Source organism: Mauremys reevesii, linkage group 11 (assembly GCF_016161935.1).
Source record: "Mauremys reevesii isolate NIE-2019 linkage group 11, ASM1616193v1, whole genome shotgun sequence".
NCBI lineage: Eukaryota > Metazoa > Chordata > Testudines > Geoemydidae > Mauremys > Mauremys reevesii.
Window position 1 is genome coordinate 59,344,738 of NC_052633.1, and position 21,283 is coordinate 59,366,020.

Consider the following 21,283-nt stretch of genomic DNA (forward strand, 5'->3'; position numbering starts at 1 on the left):
GGAACCTCTGGGATGGGGCAAGGGTGTTCGGTTTTGTGTGATTAGGAAGTTGGCAACCCTAGAATAAAGCAAATGGTTTCATGTAAGAATTTATTTTAATTGTCCATCTTTATAAAGAGCCACAGAGACCACAATCCACAAATTTTACCACAAACTGCTTTTACTTGACTGGTGTTACTGTATATTTTGGACACAAAAGACTTGCATTTTTAAATTTGGAAGCTACTAAAAAAAAGTTGCTTATAGTTTTCACTTCACTACGCAACAGATCGGTTAACTCACACAAAAAAACAGTGGTTTTGCTGCATTTCTAAACAAATAATTAATTGCAGGGTTTTACAGTGAGGTCTCATATTACTAAGACTACATTACTTTTGCAAAATATACTATGCTATGAAATGTTTACTAGTACTCTACATTAAGTTCTATAAATGATTAACACTAAACACATCAAAATAAAAGAAGTAAAAATAATATTTTGCACATCTAAATTTTCTTCCAGCCTCAGATCAAAAAGCACTTTACAATGTTAGGGAAGTAGTATCCATGTTTTAAAGATGAAGAAACTAAGGCACAGAGTGGTTTGTGACTTGACCAAGGTCACCAAGGGAGTCAAATGACAAAATAGGGAATAGAACTTAGAACTCTTGATTTAGTCTGTTGCTGTAATCTCCAGACCATGTGGCAACAAATAAATATTCATAATATACATATGCAATTATATATAGGGAGAATATATGCTGGGATCATATAAAGATTTTATCAGGCATGGTTGTTATAGAAGCATAATTTTGAAGTGGCAAAGGCATAAATAAAGATGGCATTTCTTCCTGAAAGTTTGCCAATTAAACCTCTGAATTACAGATCATGACATATGCACTGTCTGTGTGTCACATATTTTACTGGAATTATTTTTGTAACTCTCCAACTGTTCAGACAGATTCCCTTAGCACTAGGAGTCCAACTGCTGAGACTCAGACCAAGAAAAAAAAATATTTTTCTAAAACCTCTAAAAGTTACCTAACAGCTTTTCTAAACATAAGTTTCACCACCTGAAAATGCTTCTCTAACACAAAAAGTGACTCTGTGCTCCCTGTAAGTACTCAGTCCCATTTTCTAACAAACAAAAATACAAAAGCATGTGTTTCTTTCTACTCCGGTCAATCCTGCAGAGCCTATCCAGTCAAGAGAAGGAGAGCTGTTTTTTATTACACTTTGTGCAATTTTTTTTTTAATCAATTCCAATCCAATCGGGTTTGCATCCAAACCCAAAACAAACCTATTGATGATGATGGGTTTACACAGATGCCACTGCGGGCATAATCTGGCCTGCAGAACCTTTATTATTGGTTATGATGCATGAGGAGGAAAACCCAGATGGACTCTTAACACTGGACTGAATTCCCTTCAAGTACTCCAAATAATCTTTTCCCAGAGACAGACTCAGTCACTTGCCTCCACACCTTTACAGACACCACAAAAATACACTGTCTACCCTCTCCAAACTGCCCTTTAGGGACAATAATCCACTGTTACTTGAATTACACCCTTTTCTTCTCTCTCTGAAATAAAATTTTTTTTACACTCATGTCACTCAAGATTCCTCACACCACCTCTTTAATTCAAACTTTGATAGATCTGATCCATGCCTCCCAATGGTGTTACACCAAAACTGTCAAGGTGGATTATTAACTAGCCAGAGTGGGAGAACACTTATTGAATTGTTAGACCGTCTGGTTTATTTTTAGGCATTCTGGAGTGACTCACTCTTCAACCAAGCTCCAGACTGAAAACCCCTCCAGCCTCTCCTTTCTGGCCTTTGTCTCTTTCCTGGGCCAGGAGGCCACTTGATCTCTGTGTCTCCAACACCTTCAGTTGGCACCTTTGCAGATGAGGGGCCCAGGCCATCAGCTGCTAGGAGATGGAGTGTCAGGCGGCCCTTTGCTCTGCAGCAACCATACACCCTTATTCCACCACCTAGATACTTAAGACCTGCCCCCACCAACATCACTCACAATGATAGCATCACTGCCTGCCTCAAATATCTACAACACAATAGACAACACTCAGATATCTACCCTAAATACACTGCTTCAATACAGGGGAAAAAAAACCTCTCTCACAGCCCACCCTTAGTTGTCACACTGGACACCATACGGGGTATCATCAAACAATTACAACCCCATACTCGATGGTGACCACATCCTCAAAGAAATCTTTTCTGAACTCCATCTTCTGATCTTTGTACCCACCAAGCTCATCATCAGAAGCAAACTCTTTACAGACTGAGACACACCAGTTCAAAGCTGCACCAGACCTTGCCAGAAAGAGATGCGAAACTTGAAGGCACATCTCCACTGCTGTGATCATAAACACTCCCATAACACACCTTTCAAAACTCATGGGTCCCACTATGCCTATCACAACATGTGGTGTACCTCACTCACTGTATTATATGCCCAAACAACTAAGTAGGTGAAACCAGACAATCACCCAGAGAAATTATAAAAGACAAAAATGCCACATCACCCATGAGTAAGGCCCTATTTGAACTGCAGGATGATTGTTTAAAAAAAAAAAAGTGGCTTGAGTTGCAGACAAGCCATGAAAAATTGTGGAAAAGTAATAATGGAAGTTATTATTTGCAGTAATAAGATCCATTATTACTTTTCTGTGATTTTCTGCTGTCGGCTGCCCAGGGCTCAGAGCGGGAGCCTGGGGCTGACAGCAGGGGCACCCGCTATTGGCCACCTGGAGCTGAGAGCAGGAGCCCAGGGCTGACAGCAGACATCTGGAACTGACAGTGGGGGGGTCCCACTGTCCGATGCCTGGGGCTAAGAGCAGGGGCTCCCCTGCTGTCAAAACTGCAGTGAAAGCATAATATGGCGGGATCCGCAATTTCTGCAACTTTGCAAATTAAGTAGGGCCTTACCCAGGAGTGAACATGTTTCACAAAATGATCACTCCCATATATGACCTCTCAGTCCTCATCTTCAAAGGAAATCTGCACAACACCTTCAAAAGATGAGCCAAGAACTTAAAATCATACCTCTAACTAGGAAATAAAAATCATGGACTTAATAAAGACACTAGATTTATGACTTATTACAACAATCTGCAACCCACTAGCCCCCATTTTTTGTCCTATGACTGGCGACTTAACCTTGAATGGTCTCTTACAACATGTGTTAACTACTTATGCTAAACAATCTGTTCCAACTTGTATTCAGCTGTGACACTGAGTACCTTCCCAGACCTGAAAAAGAGCTCTGTATAAGATTAAAAGCCCATCTTTTTCACCAACAAAAGTTGGTCTAATAAAAGATATTACCTCACCCACCTTGTCTCTCTAATATCCTAGGGAACAACATGGCTACAACAATGTAAACTAACGTTTGTAAAACACTTTGTATGTGAAAAGCTCCATATGCCTGCTACTATTCTTATAATCTATCAGGTTTATTATTTATTTCAGTACATGCACAAACTAACCATTTTATTCTGAAATGTGGTTTAAGCTAGCCCGGTGATTCTGCCAAATCATGTTCTCATCTGGAGAAACTTGCCCCGAATAAAGCCACTGAAATTAGCCATTATTTTGTCTAGAGTTTCATTTTTTAAATTTTATAATTGTATCAGTGGAGAAAAGGTCAGTGGGGGATAAAGGAAACAACGAGTATACTTCATACAGACAAAGTGACAGCTGATAACTTGACTAACTATTACAACAATTTGATAACTTACTATACTTCTTTGGACAGAATGGTTGTTATAAACTAGGAAAGTAAAGCAGTGACTAAACCTACCATATAAAAATCCTGGAGGAGTTAGTTTCCTGTGACCTGTAGTTGAACAAATTACTGTCCCCTTGCCCATAGCTTGAAGAATGCCTACTATTTTTCCTCCTCTCCCACAGCATGACTTCTCCATTGTTGTTTCTGGTTCAACTGATGAAAACTAGAATCTGTTTCCTGAGCACAGGAGCTAAGTATACTGCTTCCATAATGCACCCAGCCTCTGCTGGATCAGGTGCAAAAATCAAGTCTCAAACTTAGATGTCCCAATTCTAGACTATATGGCCAGCTGGAAGGAGATACAATCATCCTTACAGATCAGCAATCATCCCTATTGAATAGCTCTTCTAAGAGGATCCACTAATAATTTAAATTTTATTCATTTTTAAAATATACATGGAACCCTAGCCTACATAAAACCATAGGAACCAACAAGATTTAGGAAAGTGAATTTGAGCAGAAGTTGCACAAAAGCTCTAAACTGTAACACGTTCAATTACTATGATGTATTGCAAGTTATAAATAGTAAGGGAGAAATTTCAGTAAACTCCCTTGTCTTTCAAAAATGATCTCTTCATTAATAATTTAGTTTGTGTTTGCAATCTTCTCCTGTCTCAACTCTCAACCACATATACAAGCATGGCATACTGAAATATGTCATTACATTGTAGAGAAAAACTATTTATAAGCTTTCCATAATATGAGACAAACAAAAGTGAGAAATCAGGCTAAATCCCCAGTATAACTCAGTGACATCAACTGCTGGTTTTAAAATATATCTATACAGCTAATGCACGGATTAATTCTAAATTTCCCCCGTTAAGCCGCATTTATCAAAATACACAGCATACTAACAGCGAGAACTTTTTCTTAGTCATTCAGAAAATGTAGTTCTGTTTACTTCACCGACCACCAAAAAGTTATATTCCCATACCTGTACACTGTTGTCCTTGAAGCTGCTGTGAGTTGCATGGGGAAGATGTTCTAGGAAACTGCATTGGCTCTGATCCTGGAGGCTGCAAATATCCTACTGATGAACTGCAGTAAACAATACAACGGCGACACATAAATGAGAATTAAAAAGATAATTATATATATATTTCAACCATTGCTTTTGAACTAGTTGACAACACATGCTACATACAGGTAAATAGAATTTTTATATCAATTCCCCAAAGAAAATATAATGCTTTTATTTTCTTTTAATCATTATCTGCTTTTTTCTGAAAATAGAAAACACTAAAAAAGAAATTTCAGGACTCTTCACATCTCATGACTTAGGCCTGGTCTGCACTACAAAGTTGTATCACTTTGACTATACTGGTATATTTAAAGTAGCATAAGCTCCTAGTGGTGATGAAGAGATGTTAGTATGAAGGTGCTTTATTTTGGTATTCCCTTCCAGGAAAGGGAAGAAACTTTACTGATAAGGTAACTTTACACCAGTGTAACTGTGTCTACACTAGGGGTTGTACTATATAATTATTTCTGTAAAAACAGTCACTGCCCCCCCATGTCCCCAACAGTTTTAGCGGTAGAAGAACGGTGTGTAGACCAGGACTTAGAGGACAGCAGTCTACATCTTTTCATGTCTGTGCTGAAAGATATTGCTAATCTATAAGAATAATTTTAGAAACTGTTAGTGACACAAAACCTATCTACAAGCAAGAAAGCTCAAATACAAAAGTGTGTGTAACAAACAGGTCCTCCAGGAAAGTTTTCAGGCTCCTAGGTCCAAAGGTTATAATGTCCTTTAGTAAATGTAAAGGAGAATAAATTTAGAGGACAGGAAGACATAATCCATCAACATTTTGGCCATAAATAATTTTCTGACTGATGAATTCAGAAAAAATGAAGATGATGATAGCTTTTGGCGTAAATTATTATAAAGTATAAAAGTAAAATAGATGGAGAGAGGCCCATATAGGACTGACATTGTTGATATCTTTCTTTTCTCCGTGTTCATTTTCACTTTGTTTAATACCCTGCCTCATAATCTGATTCTAGGTACCCCCAAATTTTCCTGTGGAGGCCTTCACATGGTGAAAAAGGGCCACCATCTTTACTGAGGGTACCCTGCAGCTTTAGTCCCATTGACAGTAATGGGGGAAATCAGAGAAGGACTAAAATTTGAGAGATGGAAGGCTGAAGTCAGAAATTCATGAGATCTCTTTAAAAAAATATTGTGAGACTTGCAACAAAGTTATATGAGTTGGTAGCACGGAGTAAAGAGTCACAGAATTGAGCCTTAAAGTTGCTTACAGATTTAAGAGGTTCTTGTATCCCTTGCATAGCCACACTTCTATTTTGGATTCAAAAGGAGCATTGGCTGTGCAAGGAATGCAAGATTGGGCTGAAGGCCAGGGAGTTGCATGCTGGCTCAAAGCCAGACAGCCAGAGCAGGCTGAAGGCAGGAGTTCAACGGAGGAGCTTACTCGCTGACTTTTCAGGGTCAGAGAGCTGGACTCAGGAATCATGAGAGGGCCATGGACTTTGAGGACTCAAATCTGTATTACTGTCTCAAAGTCACTTCTGTGACAAACCTAGTGACTAAAGAAGTCTCTCCGAAGTTTTAAATGTCATGGCAAAAAGGAATTAATGCATTTCCTGGGGCTTGGAGTAAAAACAGTGTTCCCCGAACAAGTGGCTCTCAACCTTTCCAGACTACAGTACCCCTTTTCAGTAGTCTGATGTCTTGTGTACCCCCAACTTTCACCTCACTTAAAATTTACTTGCTTACAAAGTCAGACATAAAAATATGAAAGTGTCACAGCACACTATTACCGAAAAAATTGTTTACTTTCTCATTTTTACCATATAATTATGAAATAAATCAATTGAAATATAAATATTATACTTACATTTCAGCATACAGAGCAGTATAAACAAGTAATTGTCTGCATGTAATTTTAGTTTATACTGACTTCACTTGAGCTTTTTATGTAGCCTATTGTAAAACAAGGCAAATATCTAGTTGAGCTGATGTACCCCATGGAAGACCTCTGCATACCCCTGATTGAAAACCACTACCCTAAATGATTCAGCAAATACTCAAACTAGAAATTCTGTTACAATAAGCTACTTCAAGAAGTAACCTGAGAATCTTTTTGTTTTGATTTTTCAATCACAAGTCCCAATTACTGAAGAGAACAGTGTTCTATCTACCTTCCATCAATAACAGGAAATAAAGGTGACATAAAAATATATACTTTTGTTACCTAGCTGTAAGAAGTGGCCACAAAGCCACACTAAGAACTAATATTGAAAATACTAAGATCCTAAAGCAAACTCTGTTAGAGGACTGGAAAGTAATAAGCAGGTTACTGAAGATCAAATTACTGAATTACTCACCTTAAATTATTCTGCTGACCTGATGGAATGACACTGTAATAAACGGGTATTCCTGTTGTGGACAGATTTGACTGACTGGGAATTATAACAGGCTGCTGATATGTCTGCTGGGGCATTCCTTGGGAACCTTGAGGCACTGAAACCTGAAGATTGAGAACATGTGAAGACTTATTTTCTGCAAAAAAGTTCCTCCTCTGCCTCCAGACCACTCACATCACACAAGAGTTTGTTAAAAATACAGCTAATGTTAAACACTAAAACGCATGTTAATTCCATAATTACCCTATCAGAGATATTACCCATCCTAGAAAATTCTCCACCTGATTATCTAACTACATATTCTAACAATTCAATTTTTGATGAACCTGTGGAGTCTGATGTATTTAAATCAGAATTGTAACACATTTAATATTTATGCAACAGAGACCTAAGTAAAATAATATGCAACTAATTGAATATGTAAAGTTATCAAGCTACATTTATAGTATAAAGCAGTCAAAATTAGGGATGTCACTTAATCGCAGTTAACGCTCATGATTAATTAAAAATTAATCATGATTAATCACAGCGTTAAACAGCAGAATACCAATTTAAATTTATTAAATATTTTGGATTTTTTCTACATTTTCATATATATATATATATATGAAATTCTGTGTTGTAATTGAAATCAAAGTGTATATTATTTTTCAATACAAATACTTGCACTGTAAAAATGATAAATTGTATTTCAATTCACCTTATACAAGTACTGTAGTGCAATCTCTGTGTCATCAACTGCACTCAAAAACAAAACAATGTAAAACTTCAGAGCCTACAAGTCCACTCAGTCTTACTTCTTGTTCAGCCAGTTGCTAAGACAAACAAGTTTGTTTACATTTACAGGAGATAATGCTGCCCTCTTCTTATTTACAATGTCACCAGAAAGTGAGAACAAGCATTTGCATGGCACTTTTGTAGCTGGTATTGCAAGGTATTCACGTGTCAGATATGCTAAGCATTCGTATGCTCCTTCATGTTTAGGCCACCATTCCAGAGGACATACTTCCATGCTGATGACGTTCGTTAAAAAAAAATAATGCGTTAATTAAATTTGTGACTGAACTCCTTGGGAAAGAATTGTATGTCCCCTGCTCTGTTTTACCTGCATTCTGCCAAATATTTCATGTTATAGCAGTCTCGGACGATGACCCATCACATGTTGTTCATTTTAAGAACACTTTCACTGCAGATTTCACAAAATGCAAAGGTGGTACCAATGTGAGCTTTCTAAAGATAGCTACAGCACTCGACCCAAGTTTTAAGAATCTGAAGTGCCTTTCAAAATCCGAGAAGGGTGAGGTGTGGAGCGTGCTGTCAGGAGTCTTAAAAGAGCAGCTCTCTGATGCGGAAACTTCAGAACTCGAACCACCAAAAAAGAAAAATCAATCTTCTGCTGGTGGCATCTGACTCGGATAATGAAAATGAACATGCGTCGGTCTGCGCTACTCTGGATTGTTATGGAGCAGAACCCGTCATCAGCATGGACACGTGTCCCCTGGAATGGTGGTTGAAGCATAAAAGGGACATATGAATCTTTAGTGCATCTGGCATGTAAATATCTTGCGACGTCGACTACAACAGTGCCATGAGGGCACCTGTTCTCAGTTTCAGGTGACACTGTAAACGAGAAGCAGGAAGCATTATCTCCTGCAAATATAAACAAACTTGTTTGTCTGAGTGATCGGATGAACAAGAAGTAGGACTGAGTGGACTTGTAAGCTCTGAAGTTTTACATTGTTTTGTTTTTGAATGCAGTTTTTTTGTACATAATTCTACATTTGGAAGTTCAATTTTCATGATAAAGAGATTGCACTACAGTGCTTGCATTAGGTGAATTGAAAAATACTAGGGGGATAGCTGTGGTTGTTTTTTGCCTGCAACCCAGGGTTGTGAGGTTCAAGTTCAAGGGAGAGGAGGGGGGGGGATCTGGGAAAATGGTCCTGCCTGGCTAGTGAGGGGGGGGACTTTGATGATGACCCAAGGTCCCTTCCAGTTCTAGGAGATTGGTATATCTCCAATTGTTACCTTTTTTGTTACCTTTTGTTTGCTGACAGTGCAAATGTTTGTAATAAAAAATAAAGGGAGCAGTGTACACTTTGTATTCTGTGTTGTAATTGAAATCAATATATTTGAAAATGTAGAAAACATCCAAAATAAACAATAATAAAATACAATTTATTTAAACAGTGCAATTAATCACAATTAATTTTTTTAATTGCTTGACGGCCCTAGTTAAAATATCACCTTATTTATGTGAAGGAAAGCGGTGTCACATGCTTGTGAGTAGCAGTGACTCAAGCAAGCTATCAGGCAGACTGGTTTTTGTTGTTTCCTATACTCAAATTTAATTTTTTTGTTGTGAGCTGGTGTATTACTTTTTTTTTTTAAATGGGAGGGCTCTGAAGCTGGACCAAGCCAAGGGGAGAAATCAATGTGCCCATCAGACTTAAGGGGCAAACATGATGCCATTTTGCTTGAGGGTAAGACAGAAAGCCTAAGCCTGTTATCTGACAGAAAATAAACTGGTAACCTTAAGAGTGTGGACTGCAGAGTAGTAGTGGTAAAGGTGCAGGTGAATGTGTGAGTGTAAGATACAGATACGAAAACAAATGAAAAAAATATAGGAGATGTACAATCCTCATGGAGAGATGAGCCAAATTCCTCAAAAATGTCAGGATGAAAGAGACTCGTGTTGGTGAATCCCTGGGGCAGTGAAAGAACAGTTACTTACCTTATAGTAACTGTCGTTATTGAAGACATGCTGTCCACATGCATAAGAGATTAGATTCTTTTGGCCAGCAGTGTCCATTGTGGCCATACCTGTCATCCTAGATGTACAGTGCCATATAAGGGCACATAGGGCAGTGTGGGCCCGACTGTCCCTTAGTGCCTTCGCCCATACAGAGTCCCACAGGGCTAAGACACTGTAATAGCAAGGAAGGAAGACAGAATGTGCAATTCATTTGGACAACACATCTCAAAGAACCACAGTTACTGTAAAGGTAAATAACTTTCTTCTTTGAGCAATTGTCCATGTGGATTTCACTGATGGTGACTAACAAGCAGCTGTCTGTTTGCTTGGAGATGGATAGTAAAAGTTTTACTTAAACAATGACCGCAGGATAGCCATACCAAAGTAGGCATCCAATGTAGAAACCTTTACAAAAAAGAGTAGTCTTGTGAATGTGTGGACTGAAGTCCATGTAGCTGTCCTGCAGAGTTCAAAAATAGGAACATTCTTCAAACAAGCAGCAGGAAAAGGCAGAGCTGTTGTTGCTGAAACCTCTGCTTCTTTCTTGGCAGTTGTGAGATCCTTTGAGCTGGCAGAGGAATGCTGCTTGAAGAAAATATCTGGTGATACTTGCTTCCATCTGGAACATAACGGCTCAGGGATCAGAGGCACTCTAGATCATTTAAGGAATGGAAAGCCTTATCTGTCTTTAAATTAAAGCGTTTGTTGCCTTCAAAGGATAGGTCCTCAATTGTTGTTTGGCTACAGAGGTGTCTCAGAAGATCTCCTTGGCTCCAATCTTCATAGATTTCCAGGGAGGTCCACAGTACACACCGCTATGTCAGATGCACCCAGTGCAGCCTGTAAGGAAGTGTAAAATATCAGCTGTCCTTTGGGCATGATCGTCTTTAGTTCCTCTTGGTGTTCTTGAGGGAGCCTGCCCAGAAATTCAGACACTTGTCCCAATTCAAATAATTATAATTGAACAGAAGCACTTGGTACTTAGCTATGTGGGTCTGCTAGCTGGCAGACAGAGTTGTATCTGAATGCATCCAGACTACTGAGGTCTTTTTCCCTAGATTAGCATTTGGGAGGCCCCTGCTGCTTCGGCCTCTCTTAGATGGCAGCTACCACAAGTGACCTTGGAAATGGGTGGGACTCCTGTCAGCTCACTTGGATGTGGATGGAATGGATATTGGCATGTCACAGGTCTTACACATGTTCCAACAATACAAGCATGGCAAAACTGCCAGGCATGGGAAGACATAAGATGTCCAGGAGTTTGAGAGGTTTCTCCTGCACCACTTCCACAGGTATACACAGAGTCTCTGCCATGTGCCTGACGAGGTCCTGGAATGCCTTGAAGTCATCAACTGGAGATGATGTTGGGTGATTTACTGCCTTGTCGTGAGAGGATGAGGAGACTGCAATGGGTTTGAGCTGTTCTTCCTCTTAAAAATACTACTAATCACTTTCCTCCTCCAACCTTTCCAGAATCTGAGGCTGCAGTAGCTGGCCTAGCTGTTTGGTCTATATTGCCCCTTGGGGAAGAATAATCAAACTCTGGCGGGGGCCAATAATACAGTCTAAAGAGAATACAGATGAACTCCTGCAGGGCATCCAATAGGCCAATACAGCATGGGTGGAGGAGTTAGGGGACACCAGGAGGGATGTCCTCTATAGGCCCTGCTGCCCCTTACAGATTGCTCCCCAGAGTCTCTCCCACTCTCCCCAAACAGGGGAAGAAGGGTATGCAGGTGAAGAGTCCCTACTATGCCCTGACAGGGATGATGATGATGATGATGTACACCTCTGTCAAGGAAAGGGCATCCTCTCAGGAATGCCCTGGCTCTGTTGTTCTCTCCCTAACTGAGTAGTGGGTGCAGTTGGTACCAGAAATACCCGCTTTAACTATCAGGGTGACTTCTCAAAATCTGATGACTTAGCTATCGCCACCCTCAATCTCTCAGACCAAAAGAGCCAGCACCAGACTCACAGATAAGTCACTTGGCACAGTATATGCCTTAGGTACCAACACACTAGCTACTGATGTGCTGAGGACCAAGGAACATGGTTCCAAGGTTGCCTGTAGAGAAGTGCTGAGTCCTGAGGGGCCAAGTACTCAATGACTGGTACTGAGAGAGGAGCAGTCTGCACGGTTAGTGGGTACTTCCAGCTCTAACAGTTAGTTCCAGGGTACCAGAGGGATCCTTCTCAGACAGCTGTTGGCTGCTCCTTGAATTTTGAGACTGAGACAAGTCAGAATTATGAGTCATGTGCCTCGTGTAAGCAGACAGACCGGAGTACTGAAGTCTAGCTGCATCCTTCCTTTCAACATACAAGGAGGCTCGCATATAATGCTATAGAAGGAACAATCTTAAGTGGGCTTCTCTAGCTTTTTGAGCCTGCTTAGCGGACGGGGGGCATGACCCCTAAACAAAACAGGCACCTCGAGTGCCCATCATTAAGTGGCATTAAAGCTTCACAAAAGTGCTGGTTTCAATCCCCGGGGGTTTCACTTCTGTCACTTTGATAGAACTCCTGTGAGGAAGAGGGCAGGGAGTGAGTTCCAGCCTTATAAGATTTTTGCATGTGCTACCAAAAGGCAACTAGTCTAACTAACCGCTAACACTAAACTAGCACAATCCACAGAGAAGCTGCTCAAACCACTGAGCTATCTCTCCTCCCCCAATTGAAACAATAGCTGACTACAAATATCAAGACAGGATGCTGGAAACTCTACACTAAAATGTTTTGAGGGACTGAAGTATGAGGGTTTTTTCATCTTTTTTTAAACAGATCCAACCCAACTACTCTGGGCAACTGTTGAAAAAGGCTTTAGTGAAATAGGCTTTTTTTTTAAATACAACATACTGGGAGTTGGAAGGCCTTTGCCTTATTCCCAACTCTACCAGTGTCACGCTGCGTGAACTCAGGCAAGTCACCTATCTGAGTTTCTCCTTCTGTAAAACAGAAATGACACTTAGCAACATTTTGTAAAGTGTTAAAAGATCTTTGCATCAAAAGAGCTTTAGAAGTGAGAAGTTACACATTTGAATATTAAATGTTTGTGCCTCTGCTTCATTCCAGAATGTTACCTTAACATAAGGGTTATACCAGTGCTTCTTAAAGTGAAACAAGTATTTAAGATGAAACTTAGGAGGATCAGAGAATGGCATAATATGATTGGACAAAATAGAGGGCTGGCGACTGAAAAAATTTACACGAGGCATATCATATAATTATTCTACTTAGAAAATTCTCTGCTCCCCATTGACCATATATCAATTATTCCACCAAGGGAAGTAGCTCTGCTATAGAAATTAAGTGATAACCTCCATGATTAACTGACTTGAGTTCTACATAATAGCAAGGAAGGACTATTCTAAATTTCTTTGTTGAATACTACAAAACACATATTATAAAACACAAAACGCCAAACACATTAAATCGGTGGCGTCGTGGTGGGCGTCACAGGCTAGGTCGGCGTCCGGAGCTAGGTAGCTATTCGTAGCTATCCCATAGTCCCCTAGCCTCCCGGCGCCGTCCCCTCCCCGCCTGAGATCCCAGAGCCTGATGGGGCGGTTGGGCAAAGTCAATGTCGTTGTGGGCTGGTCTGGGTGGGTTTGCCTTCTTCTGTGGGCACCTTGGGCAGACAAGCATTTCGCATTTTTTTGGATCCTTTTTGCCCTGGCAGCCTGCCTGGCATTCATGGAGCCTGCCCTTTCCTGTTTTGCTGTTGCTTTTGTATGTGTCAGCATGTATGTGTACTAGCACGCAGCAGCAGCTGCACAGCAGAGCATGCTTTGCTTTTGCATTGCTTTTGCATGAGCTACCCAGCACGCACCATTACCCCACCCATCTACCAAAAAAAAATGAAAAAGATGACCATGCGCTTTTACCAGCTTTTGCTGCTCATGCTGCTGTGCTCTGCTTCCCTAGGCGCTCTTAGCCAAAGGAGCAAAAAAAAAAAGACTCTCAGAGAAAGAATCCTCCTTTTTGTACTAGAAAAAAAATCCTGCCTAGCTCACTAGAGGGTGTACAGTAGAACTAGAGAACCACTGTCAGAGAGCACAGCTCTGCTGTGTCCTGCAGAATTTATGAGCTGTATGCCTGCTATGCAACCACAGTGCTGCATTCACCCCACCCCCTGATTTTTTCCTTTCCCCCCCCCCTGTCTGTAGCATTGTCCCTGTGTGTGTGTTATGCTAATATGGAAGAGAATAAGAAACACAGAAGAAGAGACACTAGTGAGTTAGGATGAAGAGAGAGTGTAGCAGCAGATCCAGCCAGACAGAGTCCAGAGAGGAGGAGAGGAGGGAGGAGAGAGCCTGGAGCTAGTCCAGGGGCAATTGAATCTTTTTGGCACATTTTTTGGGGGGGATGGGTGGAGCAGCCATGCAGCCCCCCCTGTATGACCAGTATGACAAGCCATGCACCACACCACAGGAAAAATTAGAAAAATTAGGGCCAGGCACAGACCCACCCGATGCTGGCATGCATGGCCAGTCTTTATGCTGATCCCATGTGTGCCCAGGCTGAGATGAAGAGGCTGGGTACCAGTCATATCCACATGCACCCCATGGAGAGGGGGGCCATGGAGGGGAGTGCTGCAGCATTGGGTCAGCTGCTAGCATTCAGTAGAAAGAAGTGACATTCAAAGAAAGGGGGTAAGAGAGGATTTTTTTTTGGGGGTGTTCTGGGGGTGGGGTGGGGGTGGGATTGTCTGGCCATGCCCTGAACCCACTTTGGACCCTGTGACACTTTGTTTGACCCTTTGAGCTCAGCCAAGAATGCAATTGCAAATGAGAACTGCAGGAACTGTGGGATGAGTCCTCCAGTCCAGTCCATGAGCCGCCCATTTCTTTTTCTTTTCTTTGGCTTTGTCACGCCGCAGCAGAGCTTTTTAAAAGCCATGTCTTCTTGAAAATTTTTAAATTTTTTTTTTTTTTATTCTTCATTTGCTCGTAGATAGAACAGATTCTATCTATCATTCTATATCACATCATCATCGGCATGCGGATTTCTTTTTCTTTTTTTTTTTTTTTTTTTACTCATCCACACGCCGCTGGGATCGGAGCCACGCTGGGCCAACAGGAAATGATTATTCAAAAGGGGGCTGGCTTCTCCTGGCCCTTGCTACTGTCTGTCCAGAGCAGCTGTCCAGTGGTCACCGGTCAGTCATACCAGTATACCCCAATACCGCCGTCGGCACACACACTAATCCTAAATCGATCTAATCCATCCGACTAGGACATTAGCTCTACTTAGGAGGAGGGAGAGGAGGAGAAAAAGGTTTAAAGAGCCCTTTATAGAAATATAAAGAGCTCTCAGTGTGGACGGGTGGGCGTCGGTTTTTTTTACTAAAAACTGGTTTAAACGCCTAGTGTAGACCAGGCCGAAGACTAGTGATGACAATAGCTGCAATAGTGCCAAGTAATGTCAAAATGTTCTCTTTTCCCCCAAAACAATGCAAAAGCTTGGTTATAGGGATTTCAAAGTTTGAGTTCTAGGAATTCTAAGAATTAATCAGGAGATTTTTCTGTAACAGAAGACAAAAAACAACAAAATGCCTCTGGTTTCATGTACTCTACACGATATTTAATGCTATACTTTGACTGTAACACCCAGGCCCTCCGTGCAACTATTTAATGGAAAGTTGTTTATTTGTAATGCTCCTGCTTCAGACATTTCACATTACCTTTTTAAGATACGAAAGCTCCTGCTGGAGCTTTTTTCAGCCTACAAAGTTGTTCAGATTTTTTTAAATTGCTTTAAATATTCAAACACATGACAAGGAAGTTCTGAAAAGATAACTTACCTGATAAGATGGCACTGAAGTATAAGGAACAATCACACCCTGTATCTGATTTCCAATGTTGTTGTGTTGGCTACTGACTAGATTTTGATTCTGAGACTGCTGAACTCCAACCAACCCCTGGTAGGCTTGCTGCTGGTTAGGCATAACTTGGTAGCCTGTAGTTACACAAATATTTAAATCTTGTTTTGAAAACAATTACATTACATTGCATCTATAACATGTTTTACACATAGATGTACATATGAAAAGGTTATAGTTTTGTTAAGACAGCTAATAGAACTTTCTCATCGGGATGTCAGGCCAGACTTAATCCTAAATGTATCTTTTGGAAGAGCAAATATTTACAAAACTAAAAAGAGTAATAGACTCAGGCTGTAAGGCCAAAAGGGACCACCATGATCTAGTCTCACCTCCTACAAGCCACAAAACCTCACTCACTCACTTCTGTAATGGATCCATATCCTCTGATGAGTTACTGAAGTCCTTAAATCTTGATTTTAAGTCTAAATTACAGAGAATCCACCATTTACTCTAGTTCAAACAAGCAAGTGACCCATGCCGCATAGGAAGGCAAACCCCACCCGCACCTCCACCCATCCCCCAGGGTCTCCGACAATCTGGCCTGAGAGAAAATTGCTTCCTAAACCCAAATATGGCAATCAGTTAGACCCTGAGCATGTGGGCAAGACCCACCAGCCAGACACCTGGGAAAGAATTCTATTTAGTAATTCAGAGACCTCCTCATCTAGATAGGTTTCCAATGTTTTACTCTAAAGTCTAATGAAAAATTAAAAACAAAAACAAAACAGTCCCATGCATTCTTTATAATCCAGACATTGCAGCATTGGGATATACATAACCTGAAAATGAAATACAGTAGAAACAGACTATACAAAAAAAAAGTTGATTAGTGTTTATTCTTCAAGCAATCAATGTAAAAAATTAAGCTTGATTTTGTAAATTCCATTAATTTTAATAATTTAAGAGGTTATTCATCTCTTTGGTAAGGAAAATTTTTGTTGTTGCTTTAAATATATGAACATTAATCCAGCTGTGTCCTTTTAAAAACTGGTTATTCCACCTTTAGAGAAGTCTCAGTTGCCTAATAAGAACCATTAGGTTTTATAAACAGTACTAGTAGGAGTTCTCAAAAAGGAACAACTATTCAAAGCAAACAAAAATAAACCATTGACCCTTCATCTCTGGCAGCTTGGTGAGAGTGGAATTTACAGTGTATACAGAGGGTTAAGATCATTTGGATCCATTTGTCTACACCACGAAATACCAAACACAAATCAGTTACTCTCCGGTGACGACAGCAATACCAATATGGAGACAATTACCATTTTCCAAGTGCCACTGAACAATGTCGGATAGTTATACAGTAACTGCCTGCACAATACTAAAAAGAGGCTATTCTATCATTAAGACATGTAAGTAATTCTCATTAATGCTAATGTGAATTACATAGTGTATCAATAACAAAATAATATCTCTCATTGATTTGACTTGTAAGCAAGTGAATTTAGTTAGTTTTCCGTGTCAGAAGCACTTTTATTTTCAACAAACCTAAACTTTTAAAAACTAAAAAAAAACAAAAACCTTAAGGAAGTTTCTGCAAAAATACCACAATTTTAACATCACAATGATGATGAAAACCACAAGAACCTTAGAAGAAAAATGTTGTGTTATAACAACTTCAAACTCCATTAGTCTTTATTACTGTGATCAGCTCCATAAATAAAATAATATAGCATTGTTTTCATGGTCCACCCAAATATATTGATAGATTTTGCTGGTTTTCTAAAGCTCTCTGGAGAAAAAACTGTTCTGCTTATGGACAGTCTGATGGGAACATTACAGCAATTTGTTGTCCATGATTACAGATGTCACAAAGTCCAGGCAACTTTTCCCCTTTGCATCACCCTCCCAGGTTGCCATGGTTTACCAATCACCTGCAACCAATGAAGTGAGAGGTGAAGAAACTGAAGTACCGATGGAAGGATGACTCTTGACATAAAGAGTTTTTAGGTTCTTGTGCCAAGGCTAAGGTGGATGTCAGGAGATCCTTCTTCTCTGCTATTATGTAGGCAAATCCTGCTCAGTGGAATCATTTCTACTGGTAGGTCAACTAATCAACCCAGTTTGCTTCCAACCAGTTTCTGAATCAACATCATCTGATTCTCTACTACTTTGTACGTGTGCAACGTGAACGTGAAATGCTACCAAATCAAGAAGTGGGTGCAAAATATAGAAAATACAAAGTCAGTGGAAATTCAAGGGTAAGTGCTGCTCAGCGGCGGAAGCTCTCACATCTACGTCATGGACAAGACTGTCAAAGACTCAGGAGCTCTCAAAATAGTAACATGATAGAAGAATATAAGCACACCATCCTCCCAGGATGAATTTCATCCAGGCTCCTAATTGGAAGAGGTTCTATTTGTGAAATGTGAGAGCCATTCAGCCATGTGTGAACTGACAAAAACCAGTAGGGAATACCCAAGCTCATTATTGGCAAGGTTAAAGAGGATAAGTTGCCAGCAGCCCTCAAACATGCAATAATTCAGTCCTTGCTTGCAACAGATCACTTTATTTAAAATAACCTTGCCAACTATCATCTGGTCTCTAAGCCTCCCCTTTTCTGGGAAAGGTCATTAAGAAACTGGTGGCAGGCCAAATTCAACTGACATACTCTGATTCTTTGGACATCAGTCAGCCAATTGTTCCCTGACAGTGGACTGAGATCGAACAACTTTTTACTTCCACTAGAATACAACTTATTATCAAATATTTACATACAGTGCCAATGGTACACCTGCAGCCCTGTCAGAAAAGGTGGTAGCACAGAACTGAAGGGTAACTGATGCTGTAGGTTGATAACCTTACAAATATGATACAGTGACATCTTTACCATCTAAGGGACTAAAGAATCAATTAAAAATGAAAATGGAGCACAAAATAAAAAGGGGAACTACATGAAATTTACACAGCTGTAAAAATCATACATGGGACTTTGCCTGTAATGAAGAATTCAGAAATCTGTCTGCCAGTCCCACTTCCAGTTTCATTAGAAACCTATGTGCAATGCAAGAAGAGCAATGAAACTTGCCTGATTTCACAGTGATTTACATCAGGATCACACTGGGATGAACATACAAAACAGAATGAAACAGTGTGTAAAGGCCACCTGTATTGCATATAAAATCATTAAAATCCATACGGACAAAAATGGCAATGACTCAGCTCTAATAAAAGTCTGCTCTTCTATTTGAAGTGTTGGTCACTTCCCAAGATGTATCTAGTGTATTTTCCACCTTTCTGGAAATAGTGTCTCGAATTCACTCAGTAACTTAGGAGAAGGGAGAAGAGTAAGTGATGTACCATTAATTTTACAAGGTGCTCAGAAAACATGATGATTGCTAGAGAAATACCTATATGTAAACAGCACATTGCTTACACGCATTCAAATGATTAGTCACGCAAAACTATAAAACAAAACCTTTTACAAATACATACATGTGTACATGGATATTGTAGAATTAGAGGTCATTCAGTGAAGGACAATGAACATTTTTGAGCATGGAAGAACTTGTATGGAAAGAGATTAAAGAGACTGGCATTGTTTACCTTTGAAAAGAGATGAATAAGAAGACATAATAAGAAGTATAAAGAATGGCTAATAGAAGAGAAAGCAGCATCTGTTTTCCCCATCTAATAATGCAAGGGGATATTAAATGAATGTTAAAAGGTGGAAGATTCAAAACTGATAAAAAGAAATCCTTTTCACACAATGCATAACTAGATTGTGGAACTCATTGCCAGAATATGCTGAGAGGCCAAAAAACTCAGCAACACTCAAAAACGGACTAGATAATTATATAGATGGTATTAAGTACTGTAGCTCTGGAAATTCTTGTTAACAAATTTTGGAAGAAACATGAGGAAGAAATCTAATGTGGGAGGAGAGATTATTCTACACCTGTGTAACTGCAGGGTTTATTGAACCTTCTTCTGAAGCATCTGGTGTTGATCACTGTTGGAGACAGAATGCTGGACTAGACAAATATTGAGTGCAAACTAGTATGGCAATTTCCATATGCCAATACATATTTTAAATTAAGAGAACAAGAATTTCTAAAGGACAATGGAGATCAGATTAATAAAAGCACTCATATTTTTGTTTAAAGTATCAACAAGATTTGATGGAAACCAATTCAAATCAACATTTCATGAAATATAGTAACTTCATGATGAATGCGATCAAGCATTGGGGACAGAACTAGTATATTTCTGTCCTGCAAAGAGAACCTTACCCTTATAAATCAAAACACTGCACCTGTGACCACAACTGACCACATAAAATGATGTTTTCCCCCAACTTAGCCCCACAAACAAAAGAAGCAAGTTTCATACAAGGGCTCAAGGTGGATTTGCTTTCTACTAGGGTAGGGGTGGTCAACCTGTGGCTCAGAAGCCACATGCGGCTCTTCAGAAGTTACTAAAGGTGAGTTGCATCATACACACATTTAACTTATGCAAATTCAACTATACATGCGCTGCAACCCCCCCAAAAAAACCAACAGGATACCTGTAAATAGTGCGGGCGATTCCACCCAATGAGCATTATGCCCCGGAGTGAACGTGAGATGGGACACGTGCATCTGCTGTTCCCTCAGTCGGTCTCAGTTCCCACATGCCTCTCATAGTGTGAGCATCTTGCCGCACTGAGTGTGATTCTTGTGATTAAAGATATGTATTTTTCATACAACGTGGCCCCTAAACACAAGCCAACTACTTCATCTGGTGCTTAACCGAAGAAACAGCGATCTGTTCCAACGCTAGAGGAAAAACTGGCTGTGTTGGACTTATTGAGAGACGGTATGTCTGTCTCCAACGTGGCGCATAAATATGGCCGCAACGAATCTAGCATCTGTGCCATCAAGATTTGAGAGAGAGAAATTCGTCAAGCCGTGGCATCAAGTGCTCCAATAACTGCTAAAGTGACAATCCAGGTGCGTGATAAGACTTTAGTGAAGACTGAAAAGGCATTAAACATATGGCTGGACGACATGAACCGTAAACGTGTGCCTATCGATGGCAACACGTTGCGAGAAAAGGCTCTTAGCCTCTATGTGCTGTTCAAACCTCCTGCCGAAGAGGGACAACCTTCTGATGAGAAGGAATTCAAAGCCAGGCAAGCCTGGCTTAACAGTTTTAGGAACCGCTTCAACCTCAAAAATGTGCAGACTACTGGTGAAGCTGCATCTGCCAATGAACAGGCAGCAAAACCTTACCCCGAACAATAAAGAAAATCATAGAAGAAAAGGGCTATCTTCCGGAACAAGTTCTTAATGCTGACAAGACTGGGATCTTTTGGAACAAAATGCCCAACCGCACTTACATTTCAAAATCAGAAAGACAAGCCCCTGGCTTCAAAGCAGCTAAAGACCGTGTGACTGTTTTGTGGCAATGCGGCTGGGCATTTAATAAAGCCGGGCTTGCTCTATAGGGCTGCAAATCCCCGTGCCTTAAAAAGCAAGAACA

General features: G+C 40.2%; 1 protein-coding gene across 21 annotated transcripts in view; it reads right to left on the reverse strand.

Annotated features, from left to right (window-relative positions):
- Positions 1–21,283, reverse strand: part of R3HDM1 (R3H domain containing 1) — a 132,085-nt gene that overhangs the window by 7,604 nt on the left and 103,198 nt on the right. For all 21 annotated transcript variants that reach the window (XM_039493764.1, XM_039493761.1, XM_039493760.1 and 18 more), the window contains 3 exons: positions 15,740–15,894; positions 7,146–7,288; positions 4,729–4,832 (listed from right to left, as the gene is read on the reverse strand). In XM_039493764.1, the coding sequence (XP_039349698.1) occupies positions 4,729–4,832; positions 7,146–7,288; positions 15,740–15,894 (402 nt within the window). The remainder of the gene's footprint in view (positions 1–4,728; positions 4,833–7,145; positions 7,289–15,739; positions 15,895–21,283) is intronic.